General features: G+C 54.2%; 4 protein-coding genes across 4 annotated transcripts; 2 read left to right on the top strand and 2 right to left on the bottom strand.

Moving 5' to 3' along the window:
- Window positions 1–5,570: 5,570 nt before the first annotated feature.
- B0T15DRAFT_515124 (uncharacterized protein) lies at window positions 5,571–6,059 on the bottom strand (the record flags this gene model as incomplete). Its single annotated transcript, XM_062868161.1, has 2 exons — window positions 5,571–5,906; window positions 6,021–6,059. The coding sequence occupies 2 exons, from the start codon at window positions 6,057–6,059 to the stop codon at window positions 5,571–5,573; spliced, it is 375 nt and encodes a 124-aa protein (XP_062717667.1).
- Window positions 6,060–8,133: 2,074 nt separating this feature from the next.
- B0T15DRAFT_405363 (CHAT domain-containing protein) lies at window positions 8,134–10,122 on the bottom strand (the record flags this gene model as incomplete). The annotated part of the gene is made up of 2 exons (XM_062865292.1): window positions 8,134–8,689; window positions 8,747–10,122. Coding segments are annotated over 2 exons (1,932 nt in total), but the record flags the coding sequence as incomplete, so codon positions are not given.
- Window positions 10,123–12,976: 2,854 nt separating this feature from the next.
- On the top strand, window positions 12,977–14,114 carry B0T15DRAFT_563571 (uncharacterized protein; the record flags this gene model as incomplete). The annotated part of the gene is made up of 3 exons (XM_062870624.1): window positions 12,977–13,110; window positions 13,186–13,377; window positions 13,433–14,114. The coding sequence occupies 3 exons, from the start codon at window positions 12,977–12,979 to the stop codon at window positions 14,112–14,114; spliced, it is 1,008 nt and encodes a 335-aa protein (XP_062717669.1).
- Window positions 14,115–15,026: 912 nt separating this feature from the next.
- B0T15DRAFT_404723 (uncharacterized protein) lies at window positions 15,027–15,284 on the top strand (the record flags this gene model as incomplete). Its single annotated transcript, XM_062865264.1, has 1 exon — window positions 15,027–15,284. A coding segment is annotated over one exon (258 nt), but the record flags the coding sequence as incomplete, so codon positions are not given.
- Window positions 15,285–18,803: the final 3,519 nt, after the last annotated feature.

Below are 18,803 nucleotides of genomic sequence, written 5' to 3' on the forward strand. Positions count from 1 at the left end.
ATTCTCAGTCTATAACTACGAACCAAGTCAATACCCAGTTGCGCACCTAATTTATCAACAGCTCTCTAGAGGCACTTTATAGCTTGTAAGTCTTTCGAATGCCGGCGTTACATTAAAGGAGATTCAGACTATCATATAGCAGAGTAGCTTACTTGCTATACAGTAAGATATCTATAACCGGATTGCAGATATACGTCGAGATATATATGAAGGTCAGAGCCCAATTTATACTCTAGCTAATCGGCTTGATAAAGAGGGCTTTTGGAGCCGAATCCAGTTTATACCAGATGGCCGGGTTATAGCTGTTCTTTTTGCTTACCCTAACTCGCTTGCCTACCTCTAGGCTTACCCTGAGCTTCTCCTCCTCGATTATATATATAAGACGAACAAGTATAGTATGCCTCTCCTAGATATAATTGTTATTGATATAGCTTAGCGGTTGTTTTATATCGTGTTTATATTCTTAAGTAGCAAGGTAGAGGAAGACTATACTTGGGCACTTGAGCGGCTAAAGTCACTCTACGAGCAATGCAATATCTCTCTCCTATTTATTATTCTTATAGACTGCTATCTTACAGTTATAAATATAGCTTTAGCTCTCTTCCCATCTGCTATAATACTCCTCTATCTTTGGCATATGTGACGGTGGAACCCACCGTACCATGGCACAGGCCATTGATTGGTCAACCTGGTTGGTGCCCCACCATCTACATCTGGGCACATGCTCCACATCCTGTATTTAGACTTCTTCGCACCTTGCAGTCTTCAAGGATTCCTTTCCTCCTGCAAGTTCAATATTCTTGCAATGCAGTCAGTTTACCACCAGAGGCTTGACCCTGGCCTTGAACGACGGCCCTCGTGACAGCATATAAACAAGGCAGTCCTTATACGATATTAACCAGTATTCTAGAAGGCTAAGTAATAGAAGGAATTCTATAACTTCTGGTATTCGATTATTAGCTTACTGACCGAGGAAGACTATACTAAACGCCTTGCTAAAATATAATAAAAATACCTTCCCTAGTATCTTAAAGAGATTAGGTATATTAAAGCAACGTAGCTTATTCTATTCAAAGAGAAGCTTGTTCGTACTTAGGTCGACTAGTCAGCTTATTTTAGCAATATAGCTACCTTATACATTAAAGGGATTTACTCCCTCCTTAAGTCCTACTTAAAGAGGTCAATATTTAATCTCTTTAATGCTTAGAAAGCAATCTAACTAGCTCTCTAGAACCAGCTTTCTAAATTACAAGCACGCCAAGCAAAGCAACAAATTCGTACTCCTCTTGAGCTTTCAACAGTACTCTATAAAGCAGTATAGGGCTAGGTATTATATAAAGCAATAAGAAAGGTCGAGGAGCAACGGAAGCTGCTTGTAATAATAGACCCTCCTCTATCCCCTACTTATATAGGCACCTTCTCTCGAGTATATGGGCTACCATGCTTGTATATACTAGATAGTCTTCAAGGCGAGGCTCTTCTTCTTAGCCATTTCCACTTACACTGGCATTTGAAGCGCGAAGGTAACCTATAGCTCCTTCTTAAACCTTGTTAGCTTATTAAGCCAGTTCGGGCCCAAAGCTCACTCCCAAGGTCCAGTACCAAGCGGGAGCCCAGTCAATTTGAGGCCCAGGCCCGGCCCCGTCGGGCTCCAAGCAAGTGTACAAAGTGCCACGTAGTTGGCCATACAAGAACCTCGAGGGCATGCCCTTTGCGGTATTCAGATGTACTATAGTTTGGTGGTAGCATTCAGGGGCTCAGGGGCTCAGGGAAGGCGCGTGGTCAACGCTGCGATAGATGCATTTTTTATGTTTACGTAATCAACTGTGCTTACATAATTGAGACGGACCCGTGCATCTAGTGGGCGCCACCAGTGTCCGTCTATTGGGAGCCCATGTGTGCGTCTAGTGGGCGCCCCAAACCAAGTATAGATTAGGTAAAGATCAATTTGTAATGGCTGAGATGGCAGCTGGCTGCAGGTGTACGAACAGAACTTGGTTAATTGAACCACGTCTAACGTTCTCAATTTGCATTCGGGCAGTTCTATTCAGCTTATTTCGAAGGGAGCAAGCCTTTTCAGCCCCAACACACTCCGCTTCCCATGGCGCAGTGCAGATCAGCGAGATTTCTCAGGAAGCTCTACCACAATCTAGACAGCAGTCTTAATCTAGGGTGATCCCGCCGGTGCCTGAAAAGGGCACCGGTACCGATGCGAAGGACTGCGCTGCTTAGATGCCATTGTGGACCTCCAGAACGGGCTCGGGGCTGTCGTCCAGCTTCGGCGGAGCGCTCGAATTGCGGCTGGTAAAAACCCTTCTGGGACTGCTGCTGCATATCTTCATCCGACCAGCGGTGCCTGTCAACGATCTCCCCGGAAGACCTCACAAGATCGGGCGCCTTCTTCATCAACTAGGTCGCGAAAGCAACAGCCAAGGTCTCTTGCGACAAAGATAAGAGGCGCAAGGGGTAGTAGTTGGCTTGACGCATCGATGCAGAAAGGAGTTTCCAAACCAGGACGGGCGTCAAGGATAACAAGACAGTAAATAAGCGTGCAGAGGTAGCTGGCCACGGTGCTACCCTAATGCACTATACTGGCTGGCAATACGGCGGAATACTTTGGAGCCGCCTATACTATAATAGAGTATTCTTAACTGATAGGGGGCTGGAGAAAACGGAGATGGCGCGCTTTGAGTTATAGTAGCTAAGCCGATCTAAGTATCTCTAAACCGGAAAAAGACCGGCTCGCTCGCCGTACCCCTTGCTACGGTTGAAGCTTCCCGCCTCCCGGTAACGGTTGCTTGGCGTTGCCATCGACGCAAACCAATCTATAAGACCATTCACTTTCTCTTTAACCTCCGCCAGGCTAAGGCCCCTCGTAATAGTAGGTAAGCATATAGACGCCGCAGGATATTCAAACAGCAGCCGTTGCTCGAGATCGGTTAGGTCATTGGCAGTCTTGGCCGGATTAGGGATACCGGCCTGCCTTGCCTTCTCCGTATGGTCTTTGTAGCCCGGAAGATTAACCAGATATTGGACTGATCTCTTCGTTGTAGATCTCGAGTCCGAGCCCTCGCCAGAACCCTAAATCTCCAGCCGCATCTTCCCTCGCTCCGTTCTACCTCTCACTATTACAGTGAGCACCGCCTCGAGCAAGCCCTACAAGGCACAACGACTCTGCATATCCAACTCAGAAAGGGACGGTACCGCAATGGACCAGACATTTGGCAAAGCCTCAGTGCTGCCACGCGGCGTTTATCGAGATTTAACGTTAACAGCACGCATGCACGGCAGACATCCAGTCACAATCCCGGCAAATATTATGTGATCTTTGTTTACTTACCCATGAGCCCGGCCGACGAGCCCTGCAAAGTCGGCTTGCCTCTGAGCGAGGACGCCGCCTTCCCCCTTCACCCCTGATGCGAGAATTATGACACACTCCAATTTGGGCAGGCCGTGCTGAGAGGTGTTTGGGTGAGGTTCGCGTGGACAGGGGGAGAGCTTGTGGCGGGGGTAGGCTGCTCTGGTTGGATGTGGGTACAGAAGACTACTCAAGGGGCTCTTCCGGAGCAGTCATGCTCGGGGGGGGAGCCGGCCTTGATCTTTTCTTTTTCCTAGGGACCGCGCAACATGGGATTGTTCTTGGAATGTGCAGCGGGCAGGATGGTGGCTAATGTCGACACAGCTTCCTCATGCACCTGCTCAGCAGTTTGGGATACCTTCTGGTGTTCTCCAAGAGAGTCCGTTAACTAGTATGTCCTCCGAGGAAGTTAGTAGACGAAGATGGTATCCTTTTTCTTGATATTGAGTGTTGTACCTTATACGACTTTATACTATAAGGGCTCACCGGCTAGTCTTAAAGCCGCGGCTAATTCAGGCCCATAGAAAAGAGGGAAAGGCGAATAGGTAGTAGGATGAAGGGTAAATGGATGAAGCGTAGCCTAAGAGCGCACTCGGGAGTGCCGGAAGCGCTCAGAGGAAGTTGAGAAGATAGCGGAATGGTCGGGTTAGTCTCAAATTCCGCAGCTCAGCACGGTTGTATAAGAGCAAAGGCAGCCGCGTACCGCGGCCCTCGTTATTCCAAGCCTCGCAAGCACGTTAATTTCTCCGGCCCTCCGTTTAGCACTCCAGAGAGAGTTGAGGCATCCCCAGAGCAGGAGGAAGCGGGATCCTAGGGGGGCCGGACAGAGAAAGGTGACTAGGCTGGTTGGTAGACAGATAAGAAATCTAGGGAAAGTGGTCCATGCCCCAAAAGAAAGGGCCCTCAAAAAATGGTGGCCAGAATGGGTGGGGATACGCGACAATCGAGAGATTTCTATCGCTGCCATCCTCGGGCCAATCCTTTCTCCAGAGCTAACGCCGGGACAAGAAAGGCGGCCGAACTAAATACACGCCAGTCGGTTCCCATTACATGGATGCTGCCTCAGCGGCGCATCGGGGGACCAGGACCTGCATCCCGCTGTGTACCGTGCGTGCATCGCGGCTGTTAGGGCAAGCAAGCAACTCAATTCTCAGCTCCGTACCCAGCTCAGGCTTGCTGCATGTTATACTGTGTAACTGTCAACATCCTCGAGTCATGGGTGCCGCAACGAATCTCAGTTTGTTTTGCTTTCCAGCAAGATGTTCGTAGGTCTAGAACAGAACTGAAGGTAGAGATGGCTTTATAGGGCACGAACTCGAGACAAAAAAGCAGCAGATAGCTGCCCAGCCTCGATCTAAGATGTCCCAGCTTAGCGGCTCGTCGGGATAGGATTCGTCGCAGAAGCCCCCGCAGCTCTAGAGGTCCACGTCCACCGGGCTGTGGGTGACTGACTTATTCAATAACAATTTCGTTCCCCAGACCTATACATCTTCCGTAATCAGTGATACAGAGAATGGCTTTAATAGCGTCACCGACGACTGCGCTATTGACGATGACGATGACGATGACGATAAGGAGTAGAGAGAGGAGTCTGCCGACGAGACTGCCAACCATTCCTTTAAGGACAAGATGAAGTTCAAGCGCGTCGACTCGACGGCAAATCTACCGTTCCATCGGTCACTCATCACGCTTATGTTGGAGGGCCAACGGCTGAATAGTACAGCATCTCACTCGACATCCACTTTGCCTGGCTCGCAGGCAACGCTCAAGGGCCTTTCGCTGGCTGCCTCACCGAACGACTCAGATAACGCGCCGTTGATGCCGAAGCGGAACATAGACTATGCACCGCCGATGCCTCTAATCAACGAGATTCTCGGCACCGCGGCGCAGCCGATCAACGTCACCGCCGTCGTACTAGGAAGGCACAGCCCAAGCGTATCACCAGAGCCAAAAAGGAAGTTACAGAGGAGGTGACCCGGACTGGAGAAAATAATATCTTCAACAAAATGATCCTCTATTACAAGAAGAGCTCATAAATAATCCTATCTTCATACGTTAAGACTATACGGTTATCAGGACCTTGCGTGGTAGTGTTTTGAAACACGGAAATATCTTCGTTCCAGGAAATAATATTTGGCTAGGGGTAAACTACGTTACATGGGGGAAAGAGGTATTGTAGAACACTGTGCGCGCGCTAGGGTACCATTTTCCCTCACTTCACAGCAATCTTCGCCCCGACTATGGTGGCCATGAGCCCGCCTAGCTGCAGCAGCGAACCCGAGTCCATGATCTCTCTCACGCTCATGACTATGCCAAACACGCGCTTGAACCAGGGCTTCAGCTCGATTGCCATGAGCGAGTCAAGCCCGATCTGCGCGGGCGTCAGGCGCGTGTCGATCTCGCTCGCGTCCTCGACCGGCCGCAGCATGAACTCGTAGATCTTCTTCCCGATCTCGTGCGCGAGGAACGCAACGTTCTCCGGGTCCGACAGCATCTTGCTCGCCCTCCGAGACTCCCACGGCCTCAGACATGGAACCGGCTTGGCGACCTGGTATAGTTAAAGTCGAGCGAATCACGAAGCAGCTACGGGAGTCTACAGGGAACAGGGTCGAGCAGTCCGCCAGCAAAGCGAGATACACCCTCCCGTGTCCAGCTCACCCACCAACGGGTTGAGCCGGTTGAGCCTTGGCCAGGGGGTCATCCCAACAGCTTTTCACCGATCTCTTCCCTTTCGACGGCTGAGCCGCAAGCCAGCCACAGCGGTGAACCAAATGGCAGCGCAGATCCGACATTGAGTAGTGCCTGGTCTTTTATGAGATGGCAGATACTCTGTACGACCCGCGGTACGCCCAGCATCTATCTCATTCCAACAGTTGCGCATTCGCTTCCCGCAGAGTCGGAGCTGCCATGGCGATACGGATGGCCGGCACAGTTGGGACAGGGCTCGTCACCCTGACGACGCTCACATTACCCAGTAACTGGTGACGTCGAGACCTTGATCGTGGTCTTTTGGCTCGTTTCTATGACTGCCCGGGCTGTCACAACTCCCCAAATCTGCCGACTTTTCGTTCGATTTCCAAGAGCTCCAGAAGCACCAGACGACACATCTGCCTGTCTTCCGCCTAGCTGGGCGCGTCGGGGCTCCTTCATCGGCAGCACATGCCCTCCGAGTTACACAGCGGCTTGCAGTAGTACCGGCAAATGGGTGACTTGCTGCCCTCAAATGCGCATCTCCATTTAAACTACCTGTGTCTGCCATTCGAGATGAGTCCTGACTAACATGTCAAACTCGACTATCAACCTCCGTTCCTCTGCAACCAAGTAACGAACGGATCAGGCACTGCCCTTGCCGTCGACGCCTTCACAGCCGCTTACCTCCGCTCCTATCAGCAATCCTTCGCACGACAAACGAAATGGAATATCCCAATACCCTCCGAATGCAAGGTAACCTACCTTACCTGAGGCAGGGGATGGAGGCAGCCCTCAGTGGCATATCTGCCTTGAATCACCTGCATTAGTTCCATATCACTGGCCCCATTCAGCCACTACTGGTTACTCGTCGACCACCCAGGGCCTCCGAAGTACATGAAACCCTGACCGTCACTACCACCGTAGTTCCCCAGGCTAGTCGACCAGGAATGGGCTCGACCTCCTCCTCCTGCCCCGGCATTGTACGCAGCCTGCATTCTCAAGTTGCCGAGGACGAGGTTGCTCCCCTCTGCGCCGTAGCTGCCGTCTGCCCGGACCCACCAACGGCCGGGGGCCACGACGGCCCCGATTCTCTGAAGCGCCGCAACGTCCAGGCCATGGAGCTCGCGGCCATTAACGAAGACGCCGGTGCCGGTGCGGCCCGACGCGTCGGGCGCGAGCGGGCCCCCACCGAGCGCGGGCGCTGGCCCTGGGAGGAACCCGATGCAGGGCCCTCCGGCCGCGCCGTACGCTCCGCTGATGCTGTCGTACCAGAACGACCCCGGCCGGACGGGACCGACGGCGGCCTGAAGCATGAGCCGCTTTGCTGGACCGAGAATGACTCCGTTGACAATGACCTGTCCCGGGTTATTATTAAATGATGGAGGCGGCTGGGTTCCAGCCGGAGGAGGCGGTGCTGCCGGCTGGTTTTGGTGGTTTGGCACGGAGGGACGACGGCTCTCTGAGTCCGGTGCTAGGGCAACGGAGAGGCCCGGCATGAAAGGTTCGAGAAGTGCGAGCTTGGCGAATTGCCGAACAGCGGCGCCGAAGAACGAGCGGTGCTTCTTTTCCTCCGGCTGAGGCGGCCGAGACTCGGGAGAGGTGGCCTGAGCACTCATAGCCGCCTGTGCCGCGGGCGTTGCGGTAGGGGCAGCAGGACCATAGCTGGGACTGAAGGAGGGGCTAAAATTGTAGGCTGGTGGTGCCGTGGACGAGCCGGACGGACCATCACCCGCCGGGTTGACATTATATCTCGCAAAAGAGGGGGACGAGCCTGGTGGGTAGCCTCCCAGTCCCCGAAACCGAGCAGATCCCTGAGGTGATGGGGCTGCCGTGGGAGACACGGCCGCGGGAGCAGTGGGAGGCGGCACCGGCCGGCGATGCGGACGTTGACGGAGAGGGAGCGTCGCTGGATCAGAAGGAAACGGTGGCGGACGAGGAGGGAGTGGCGGCGGCGGTGCCTCTTCGGGTCCTTGGGAGGCCGCGGGCTCCCTTAGGGGGGTCATCGGGCCGGACTCGAAGCTGAGGGCATCCGGGTTCTGTGACGCGGTGGGTGCAGTGTGGCGGTGTTGCGACGCAACATTCCCGAGCGTCTGACCCCCGTGACCAACCAGGACAAACGGCGCCCAAAAGAAAGGATGAGAAAAATCACATTCCTCCGGAGTAATGCCATTTAACTGGTTCAAGATCTTCCTCTTGTGGCCTGGCCTATCAAACGCCCGATCATCCAGTCCCGCGCACGCATCCCTGAAATCCTGCAGCACCGCCCTGGCAGTCGATGCATCTATCCGGTATAGCCTCATCTGCGCCCGGCGTAAGCAGCCCGCGAGGGTACTAGACGCACCACCACCGGCTGCGGTCTGTGTTGCCGTGACCTCGCGGAACAGGAACGCCATGAGCATCGCCGACGCGAGGTCGGACACATTCCACAGGGCGCCGACGAACGCGCCGGCCCCCGACGCCAGCACCGAGTGCGCGAAGCCCAGCACGTCGTTGCCGAGCGAGCTCTCGCCGACGCCGCTGACGCAGGCCTGAAACACCACCAATGCGGCGCGGCTACGCAGCGGCACCAGCTCTAGCACGGGCAGGTTCGTCTGCAGTTCGATGCTGGACTCCCACGCGGACAACGGCGCCTTGCGTGGCCTTTGTCCTGCCGGCTGCTCCTTGTTGTTGGGCTGCTTTTCTTTGTATGGTCTCCACAAGCCGTGCGTGCAGATGACGATGAGATCCGATGTCGTGTACGCTTCTTTGAACGCCCCCAGGTCGAGTTTGTGGGCTTGCTTGGGGCTGCAGCCCAACCGGCCCGCGATCTCGATGGCTGCGGCCGCCGAGCATTCGAGCCATTTTTCAGGGGGGCCGGTCGGGGCCTTGTAGACGACGGTCGCGCGCAGAGGAGTTCTGCTAGGACATGTACCGTCCCGTGTTCGGTTGCGTACCAAGTGCTGGAGAACCGAGAGGCTCGGTGCCATGGACACCTCCTTCCGCATGAAGAGAGGCTCTCCGTGCAGGAGAAGGGCCGAGAAGGGTAATTTGTTCAGCGATTGCGACGGGACAAAGATCAGGTGCGATTTGCTGTCGATGAGCCGCAGCGCTGGGCGGAGGATGTCGTCTGACAGGTCTTCGAGCGGGGCTTGGCACTTCGCCCTGGGAGGCAGCGAGTTCATATTGCCCTTCTTGATCTTGAAAAGCTTGACGTATTGCAGGACGTGCGCCTCCATTTGCTGGTCGGTAAAGGAGCTCGGCCGTGCGAGCTCGACGCCCTTGCTGCTGATATACAGAACGAGGACGCCATCGCGCGACGGGTTCATGTGTATGGCGAGGGCGTCCTCGGGAATTGCTTCGTAGAGGGCTCCCGTGTCGGCGGCGAAGTGTGGCCGGTGCAGTTGGTTAAGTATCATGGCCCGGCTCGGCGACTGCATCTCTTCCCCCAGACTGCTTCGTAGCCTCTCCACGTAGGCTGCCAGGTCGCTATCGTGACCTGCGCCTCCTGTCTCAGTGATCTTGCCGTCTCGCATGTCGCACTCCTGCTTCCGTAGATCATGCAACCATTCGAGATAGCGTTCCTGAGAGGGTTCCTCCAACGTGAACAAGTCGAGGAGCGCTCGCGCTCGGCCCTGTTCCAGGAACGCCAGTGCTTCATCCGCCCAGGTTGGGCCGTGGTAAGTCCAGTGATCCGTCTGCAGTCCCTCAAGCCTCCTCCCTGGTACCGGAGACGCAGACAGGCGGAGGGACACTCGGGCCAAGCCAGCGAAGAGCTCAGCGGACTGGATGACGTTCAAGAGCTCTCTGCGGTCGGCCACGTCTGTCAGCCTCGACCTGCTGGTCTCTATGATGTCGAGTGCTTTGATGAGCCAGCGAAACGAGGACTCGAGGTTGCCGCTGTGCTCCTCGATGGCTGCGATGTAGACCATATTGTACCACCTCGAATCTCCCTTATCTGTGAGCACCTTTTCGAGGAATCCGGGGACGGACTCCTGGATCTTCTGCAAGACTGTCGCGCCCAGCTCCCAATCCTGCGCAACGAAGCACAACGAAAGAGACCTCTCGCCATGCTGGCGAACCAGCTGCCTGTTCATATCCTGCAGATCCGGGCTCGCATTCGGAAGCAACTTGGGGAAGTAGTCGCTAGCAATGGGCAGCCGGCCTCCAAAGACGGCTGGGATCGCGTCGGGCAGCCACTGCCGGATCACGTCGTGCCTGCCCAGGTTGTGTAGGACAGCAGCTCGGACGCTGTACAGCTCGGTTGACTTGGGCACACCGGGCTGGTCGAGAGCGTCTAGGACACGGCGCAGGCGCTCCTGGCCGCCCTCCCAGTCGTTGTCCACCACAAGGGCTTTCCTGTGCTCGGCGATGGCCTCGTCGTACTGTTGGTGGATGCGTCGGACGGCGTCCGACTCTCCGAGCAACTGCCCGAGCATACTACGGATGCTTCTTTGTTCGTTTGTCGTGTTAGCAGTTCCTGCTGTCCGGGCTTCTGTAGGCCCGGCAGCTCTGACGCTGTTGGGAGGAACGCCATATCCGGTTCCTGGGCTGGTGCCAACCGCCGTGGTGTCGGTGGAGCTCATATATATGTCCACAACGCTGCTGAGCAGCGCGTTGAGCGTGGAGGGCGGCGATGTTTGAGATGGCGGTGAGGCCGCAGAGAATGGGCCGTGGCGCTCTGAGAGCAGTCCGCCCTGTAGCGTTTCCCAGGCACGGGAGCGCGGATTGCCGGCATAGATGGAGTAAGCCACGCTGTCGAGCTCATTTATAATGCAGGCTCTGATGCCCGTCACAGTGGCGCGACAGTCGTCGCTCGCGGCCGTCTGGATCACGGGGTCGATGTAGTTGACGACGACGTGTCGCAGTGTGCTCTGTCCATCGTCGAGATGCGCCCGCGCTGCGTCCATGTTGCCGTAGGACTGGAACAACTTCGCATGCTGAATGATGGCGTGGAGCTCGAGGATGCGCTCCTCTGCGGCTCGGCAGCAGGACCGGGCGCACGCGCAGCAGAGCGATGCCGCGTTGATATTCAGGGGCGAACCGGACAGAAGCCTCCCGGCTCCCAGGAAGAGCAGGCCGGCGAAACGGGCAACGCCCGCATTGGCATTATCCTTGGCCCACGTCCCTATCTCCGATGCGTCTTGAACAGCACCGTGTGCCCCTTCCGCCGGGTTCTGCGATGGGCCCGGAGGGCAGGAAACCAGAATCCTGAGGATAATGTTGTGGGCAGACACAAGCCTCACCATACCTCCGTTCCCGTGGTACTGGTCGAGTGCGTCGCCGAGGTGGGACCTGGCTGACGCGCGCCACGTGTCGAGCCGCCCATGCATAGCAGGTGCGCGCAGACCGTTCAGGTACTCGGCCAAGGCTACGCAGCCCCGTCGGAAGTGGACTGCGGCTGTCCCGCGGACGGAACGGGCTGCACGGAAAAGCCCAAAAGCACGGTCATAGAACTGGTCAGCCCCGGCGTTGTATGCCAGCCGATGTCCCGCCTCGATGCTATCATGCCACTGCTGCAGCCGCGCCGATGTGCCGTTCATCAGGGAGAGGTTGAGTGCGATAGGGCTCGTGAACGGCAGCGAAAGACGGTTGTCTCCTAGAACTAGCTGGCAGCTGGCGGCCCCAACGAGATCCCCCTCCTGCAAACAAACTTGGTGGAGTTGCTCGAGCTCCTGGGTACCCTGCTCGGAGCCACCCGCCAACAGGTATTCCGCATTGAGTCGACGCATGTGTCGAGAGAGGGCTCGGAGTCCCAGACGCTCCGCCTCGTTGAGCATCGGCGACCGGAAGGGGATCCTGATTCGAAAGAGAATGTCATGATCGTGGCGGTGATATGCTGGATGATGCGGAAACGCAGCCATTCGGACATCAGACAGATACTGCGCAAGCCTGCTGACGACGTCTCTCTCGAGTCTGTCGAGCTCGGTCACGGCGGCGGACGATCCGTTTTGGATAAATCGTATTTTGCGGTTATAGGCCAGGGTCTGCGCATCCGTCAATCTGCGCCAGTCACCGTCCGTGTCGTCGTGGAAACGTGGCAGAGGAAGCTCTGCTTTGATGGCGAATAACAAGAAGTCGTATGTTTCACATCGCGAGATCAACCGGGCGTCTTGGGTTGCTCGTGCCCTGGATAAGGCAGACGCAAAGGATGTCCCGGATGATGCAAACTCGCCCTTGGCAGCACTGAGGAGACCTTGGAGAAGACACGATACGACCAGACCCTCTTCCGTCGATACAGTGCACTCGAACTCGTTGATTTGCTCCTCGGCATGGTCGAGATCCGCTGTGTATTCGTCGAAGAGGATCGAACCGCCAAAGAGGTTGCAAATCTTGGTAAAATCCATTTTCGACGGGAATGGCGATTCGGGCATCTATTTGGTGTTGGTTTTCATATCGTGGTTTTAGTCTGAACGCGGCTTCCTACAATACCCAAGATACTCAGCTATGGAGTCTATTTAGATAGGCATTTCATTCCGAATAGCAGGAGGGGAGACAAGGATGTGGACGGGAAGAACTCGCGGTTCCAGGGCAGTCTAGATGCCAGGGTCGTTCCACCCGCCACGATGAATTCTTGTTCTCAAGGGGGTCTCGACCTAGACTGACGTGGCTGATTAGGTGCTTAGCCTCTGCGAGGATCGAGATGAGAACGAGATAGGGTTCTAGAGCGAGTCGCCTTGTGGTGTTGGTTGACGTCAATGGCGTCATGGTACACGGCAACTGCTTAGGGCACTGAAGCGGCAAGGCCGCTGCACCGTCTGGACCGTTCTGAGGATCAGGTGATGGGTTCGCGTTGGGGCTGGATTCTCCGGCTTGAGCAGAAATCTCCGCTTCCCTTCCACTGCCTCGGATTATATGAAGCGTCCTCGCCTGCTGTAGACAGCCTTTCACCACCGCCATATTCTGCGTTGCAACTCAATTCACTTCTGAAACCGCAAGGGAAAAGTCACGATGAGCCCTAAGGAGGAAGCGTCGTTTTATCTCTACAGTATCGGGTACTCGCCAGCCCTGATCACGCTAGGCACTCTGGTGTACCGCAACTACGCGAATCCAGACCACCGCTGTGTCTCACTCTCCGGCATTGAGTAAGTTGGCCACTTGGAGTTATGGAAGGCCAACTTTCCAGTTGAGCTCAGCCCAGCAGTGCTGACAAGAAGCAGTGAAAATGAGCTAGTCATGCAGAACCTCGTCTCTATCACAGAGATCGATGGCTGCTGCTGGGCGAGCGCGAAGTCCTCCACATACGGCTTCGGTCTGCGCCCCCTGGATTTAGCGTCGGTCACTTCCAAATATGCAACGTCGCTGCAAAAGATGGTTGTTGCTGAGGCAGGGCGCCGCGTGACGCTCAATCAGTAAGTACATGGCCCATAAATTTGAACCGAGTTCTGTTTCACTACCAAGTCGCAGCCCGGTCAGGTTTTTCGAAACCAAGGTCCTGCAGCACCCCGACATTCGGAGGGAATTGGCCATCTGGCTCACGGCCGCAAAGAGCTCCTATTTGCTTCGGAAGGCCACATTCCAAAAACCAAAGGTGTACTGCGTTACCGGGCTGTTCGAGCTGCGCGGAGTCCGAGCTCGGGTGGGCTCCAGCAGCGACATCAACCTGGACCTTGGCGTGAGCGCCGAGATGGTCGGAGCACCAACCGGCATACCCATCGGGCTGGAGATAGGCCCCTTTTCCAACAACAAGTACCTGATGGCGTCGGTCGCGATGCGGAAACCGGCAATCTGGGCCGCTCGGTTCCATCGACTCGACGTCGAATACATACGCGGTGATCTCGAGGCCGAGCTTAAGCCCGGCCTACCAACTACCATAAGACTGAGGCCTGACGTGACCGATCCTGGCCGCGGCCTCATGGGAGACACAGGCGAAGAAGACGAGGAATTATATGGCGAGGCCCAGGTGCTAGTTGGGTCTAACGTACAGTTGACGACGGGGGCGAGAATGCGTATGAATGACGCGGTGGAAGAGATGAGCGAGGATTACTGCGAGGAAGACGAGTACAGCAAGGCATTTGCTGTGGCCAAACATAGGATTGACGAGGATGCAGCGGCGAGTGATGAAGACGATATGAATGAGGACGTGTAAATCAACTGCATTATTACACCCCCCACAGTATAGTTAATCAATTCCTGTCCTATGCACCATTTTCTTCGTGGATGGCATCGGCATATCCCTAGACCTGTTGGTTGATCACGACCCGGCGATGCCGACTAAATGAATGCATAGTAGGTTGGCAGCAATCCCTGCTCTATTCTATACCCTGATGGATCTCAAACACCCCTGTTGACGATGCCTCGCGCAGCTATAGAGCGATGCAAACCTCGGTCCGCTGAGTTCGGTCGGATGCGTGTGAGTCGTGTGACTTCCCCTTCTATTCCCAGTCTAGGCAGGCGAAGATAATATCTGCTGCGTGCTTCAAGGCCGTACGGACTGGGTCTATGCCGTCGCTATCTCACCCGACAGCCGCTTTATTCTGTCGGGCTCTACCGATAACATGGTGTGGATATGGGATGCAGGAACAGGCGCTAGTGGTGCGTGCTTCCAATAGGTACTTCTCTGGGGCATCTATCCTTTTCCTCCTGTGGCCAACACCTCTTTACAGATCGTGGATCCGTGCAGTTGCCTTCAGCCAACTGTCAATGTGGTCGTCACGTCTTTGCTACAAGGTCTTGGATTACTAGAGGCCGCGATGATCTGCTCTACCTCCACCCAGACTATCAGAACTCATTTGGCGTTCTTTCGGGCAGCATAGTCGTCTTCCCTGGGAAGATTTCACATGTGCTAGAGTTGAATTTACCACAGGAGTCAATATCAAGGCCTTCGTAACGGAGAATATCATTGCGGCGCGATGATATCTCCACCTTTCGGTATTCTAGGAGTAGCACCTAGGCCTTTTGATATGTCTTACCATGAGGTTATACGTGCAACCACTTCACCATTGACTATTAGCGATGTGTCTTCAAGACCCGTATTGAGAAGTATCCCTGTTCGCAATCCGATGGTGTCGTTCTCGTTTATGACATCGCGAATCGCGCTTCCTTCGCCGCAATTAGGGGTTATTATGACCAGCTCCGCCGGGACTACGAGATCGTTACGCAGCGAACCAATTCCCCAGTCCGACTTGAGCGACTCCCTATTGTTATAGTCGGGAACAAGACCGATTTAGTCTCGGACAGGACCGTACCTACCAAAGGCGGCGCTACTTTGGCGAGGGAACTCGGCTGCTGCGGGTTTCTAGAAACTTCAGCAACCTAGGGGGAGGTCGACAGTATATGCACCATCGAAAAGGTCTTTTTTGATCTTATCCGCACAAGAAGGAAGCGATATAAAGAGGACAGAGCTCTAGGCCAGAGTTGAAGATCCCGTTAGCATTCCATAAGTCGGTCGAGAAAAAGTATATTAGGGAAAAGGTGGTGGAGAAAACAACGACGTTTTATAGGATAGATCTCGTGCGCTGTGTGACTGTGGATCACAGACAAGACGATACGCGCAGCTATCGTCGTCTTCTACGCTGTCCTCATTTCTATTTTCTCTACCACACCGGACATCGGATTGCCAATAGATTAGCGCCATCGGTTTTCCAGCAAGCCTCACTAAGTTTCCTTATTCTATCTCCCGTCTTCCTCGTGGATGTCTTAGCAGAGCTGTGAAGAAATCTAGGGAGCGAGCCAGCACTAAGCCTCAAGGGGCGGACATGCGATGAGTTCACTTCCTTAACGACAACCCCGAACAACCCACGCCAACATTCTGCGTTGTTTACGCCAACAGGGAACGAGATCCTGTCGCGAACCTAGCGCTGCAACCCGGCTTTTGCGGCGGTATATAACCAAAAGCCGGCCTTCCACTAAGGATCCGTCTCGTTCTTATAGGAGAGATATAAGAGCAGTGCTTTTCAAGCAGACAGAACTAGACATCAGTTACAGCGTGCCATCAAGCATTTCTTGCTTATCGTTCAGCGCTGTTCACAATTAACATGTCAAACTATACCCTCACTACCTCCCCTCTCTTAGCGAGCGCAAGGCTATCGCCGATGCCTTGTACTACGCCGCCATCGGCTGTAACCAGAACGACGCTGAGCTCTTTAACTCGGCGTAGGCCGGGGAAGACATGTCGCTTGAGTTCCACGACGACAATAAGAAAGTGATGTCTGGTCTCTCGGATATCCGCAAGAACATCTTCGACATAAGTCGGACCCCCCCAATTCCGAACACCCCACATTCCGAACACTTTGTAAGCCCACACCGCTTTTTCGACCCCCTCAGTTCAACTTACCACAACTCCGTCAATTCTAAGTTAAATCACTTCATTTTTTAGGCAATAGTATCGTCAGTTTACGATGGTTTACTCGGAACAAGATTTACAAGATGCGGTTGCTAAGTACCGTCGCGGTGGCTATTCAGCGCGAAGCATCAGCCGGGAATTCGGCATCCCAATGACTACCTTATACGACCGCCTCCACGGCTCGCAGACCCATTCTATTGCCGCCGAACCGCAACAGACTCTTAGCCGGGTACAGGAAGATCATCTTACCCGATAGGTCTTGACCCAGGCCGCCCTCGGTGTTCCACCAACCCATACCCAGATCAGGGAGTTCGCCAGCCGAGTTCTACAGGCATAGGGAGCCACCCGTACAACCATTGGAAAGGGCTGGATAACCCGGTTTCTTCGTAGAAACCCGGTTATCCGAACCTAGAGAGGCTGTAAGATCGACTCAGCTCGTATTAACGGCGCCACTAACGCGGTTATCCGTAGCTGGTTCCCACTACTAAAGATCCTAGCCATTAAGGACATCTTACCTGCCAACCGCTGGAACTTTGACGAATTCGGCCTTATAGAAGGTCAGGGTATCAACGGCTTGGTAGTTGGAAGTGCCCATATACGCGTAGTGCAACGGAAAGTCCCTGGTTCGCGTGCCTGGACCTCCTTCTTGGAGTGTGTCTCTGCGATAGGGGTATTACTCCCACCAGCTGTCATTTTCAAGGGCAAGAGCGTTCAATAGTAGTGGTTCCCTATCGCCAAGGACGAACTAAAGGACTGGCTATTCACTATAACCGATAAAGGCTAGGTGAATAGGGTGATTGCGTTGGAATGGCTGCAACGGGTCTTCATCCCTCGGACCTAGCCGTAGGATCCCTCCTAGAGGCGGCTGTTAATACTGGACGGTCATGACAGCCATATAACCACTGAATTTATATGGGAGTGCTTTAATAATAATATCCAACTACTCTTTTTACTAGCCCATACCTCCCACGTTCTCCAGCCGTTGGATTTATTAGTGTTCTCTCCCCTTAAGTACACCTACCGCAAGCTCCTCAACCGTTTGACTAGCTGGTCAGAATATACTGTATTAGGCAAGCAGTTGATATTAAAGTGCCTTGTCCAGGCTCGTAGGGAGTCAATTACAGCTTATAATATCAAAGCTAGGTGGAAGGCATCTGGGTTATAGCCTCTTAGTATAGCCAAACCACTGATAAGCTCTCTCTTGCTGGAAAATTCGAACCGTGCGCTTGACGAAGATGATCTACTACGCCTACTATAGACCCTAGCTCCTACGCTACCTGGCCATCCTACTACTACGGCTAAGGAGGTCGAATTTCAGACTCCACGCAAGAAGGTAGACCTTTGGGATCACCTGACTAACCTGGCCATCCGGCGGCAAGATCTTTCTACGCGACGGCTTCTATTCAAGAAGGTTGAGAAGGCTTTTGATAAGAAGGACTTCCAATTGGCTCGCTTGCAACAGGAAAACGAGGCTCTGAAAGTCCAATTGGAGGCAGCCCGGCCATCGAGAAGGAGGAGGGTAGTCCCGGATCCGAATAAGCAGTTCGCTTCCATTGAACAGGTACACCGGGCTCAAATTGAGGCTGGTCGTCTTGAAGAGTCTGGCATTAAAGAGAGCGGGTCAGAAAGCTCCGGCTCAGATGCTTCCTATATTGTAGTGGGTTGATGATGTTGTAATGTAGTAGGTTGAAGAAGATGGGTGGTTCAGATGCCAAGGCTTACAAAGTGTTCGGAATGTGGGGTGTTCGGAATGGGGGGGGTCCGACTTAGTTAGTCCTATAGATACCACGTACAGTACTTCTATAGTTCATATGAACTTAAGGGATGGCGCCGATACTGCCACCCTTACCGCGATCTCAACCGCCTAATACTGTCCTCCTGGCATAGGCAGGGATCCGACTGGCCTCAAGTACACTACCGGCGGGGAGTACGCCGTCGACCTTATCAGGGACGAATCGGTTATATGGAGGATCAAGAAGCTAGTATTGCGTATTATCCGGAAGTAGGGAGATGGTTTATTCATGTGGCCCAAGTCAGAGGCAGCTATATAAGTAGTGGATTGCTAGTATATTGGAAGCCTTGGGGTCCGTTGTCTTTGTCGTCCCCCAACTGAAGGTGTCGGGCAGGGCAGCTGGTGGCACCCGGGAAATCCACCCTAAAGAGCCAAGATGCCAAGTGTAACTCTGCGATAACGTTAAAAATCGCTCTGGGCCTCTGGATAGACTGATCTTCGGCGCAACATTCGTCCTACGCAAAGTGTCCGACACAGTCTGCTATGCATAACCCACCACCGAGACGCATCTACATCTGGAACTGAACGCCATGTGTAGGAGGAGACTGGTGATACATTCGTAGGTGGTGTTGTGGATAGAAGCACAACCACAGGTGGCTAGCTAGAACTATCCAAAGAGCGAAGCCCTAACCCTTACACCATGGCCTGCTCGGCTTCCTACGTCGCGGCCTTACACCGTCCCGTCGCCCCGTCCTCCACCC

The sequence above is a fragment of the Chaetomium strumarium genome (assembly GCF_033439665.1).
Source record: "Chaetomium strumarium strain CBS 333.67 chromosome Unknown B0T15scaffold_8, whole genome shotgun sequence".
Taxonomy (NCBI): domain Eukaryota; kingdom Fungi; phylum Ascomycota; class Sordariomycetes; order Sordariales; family Chaetomiaceae; genus Chaetomium; species Chaetomium strumarium.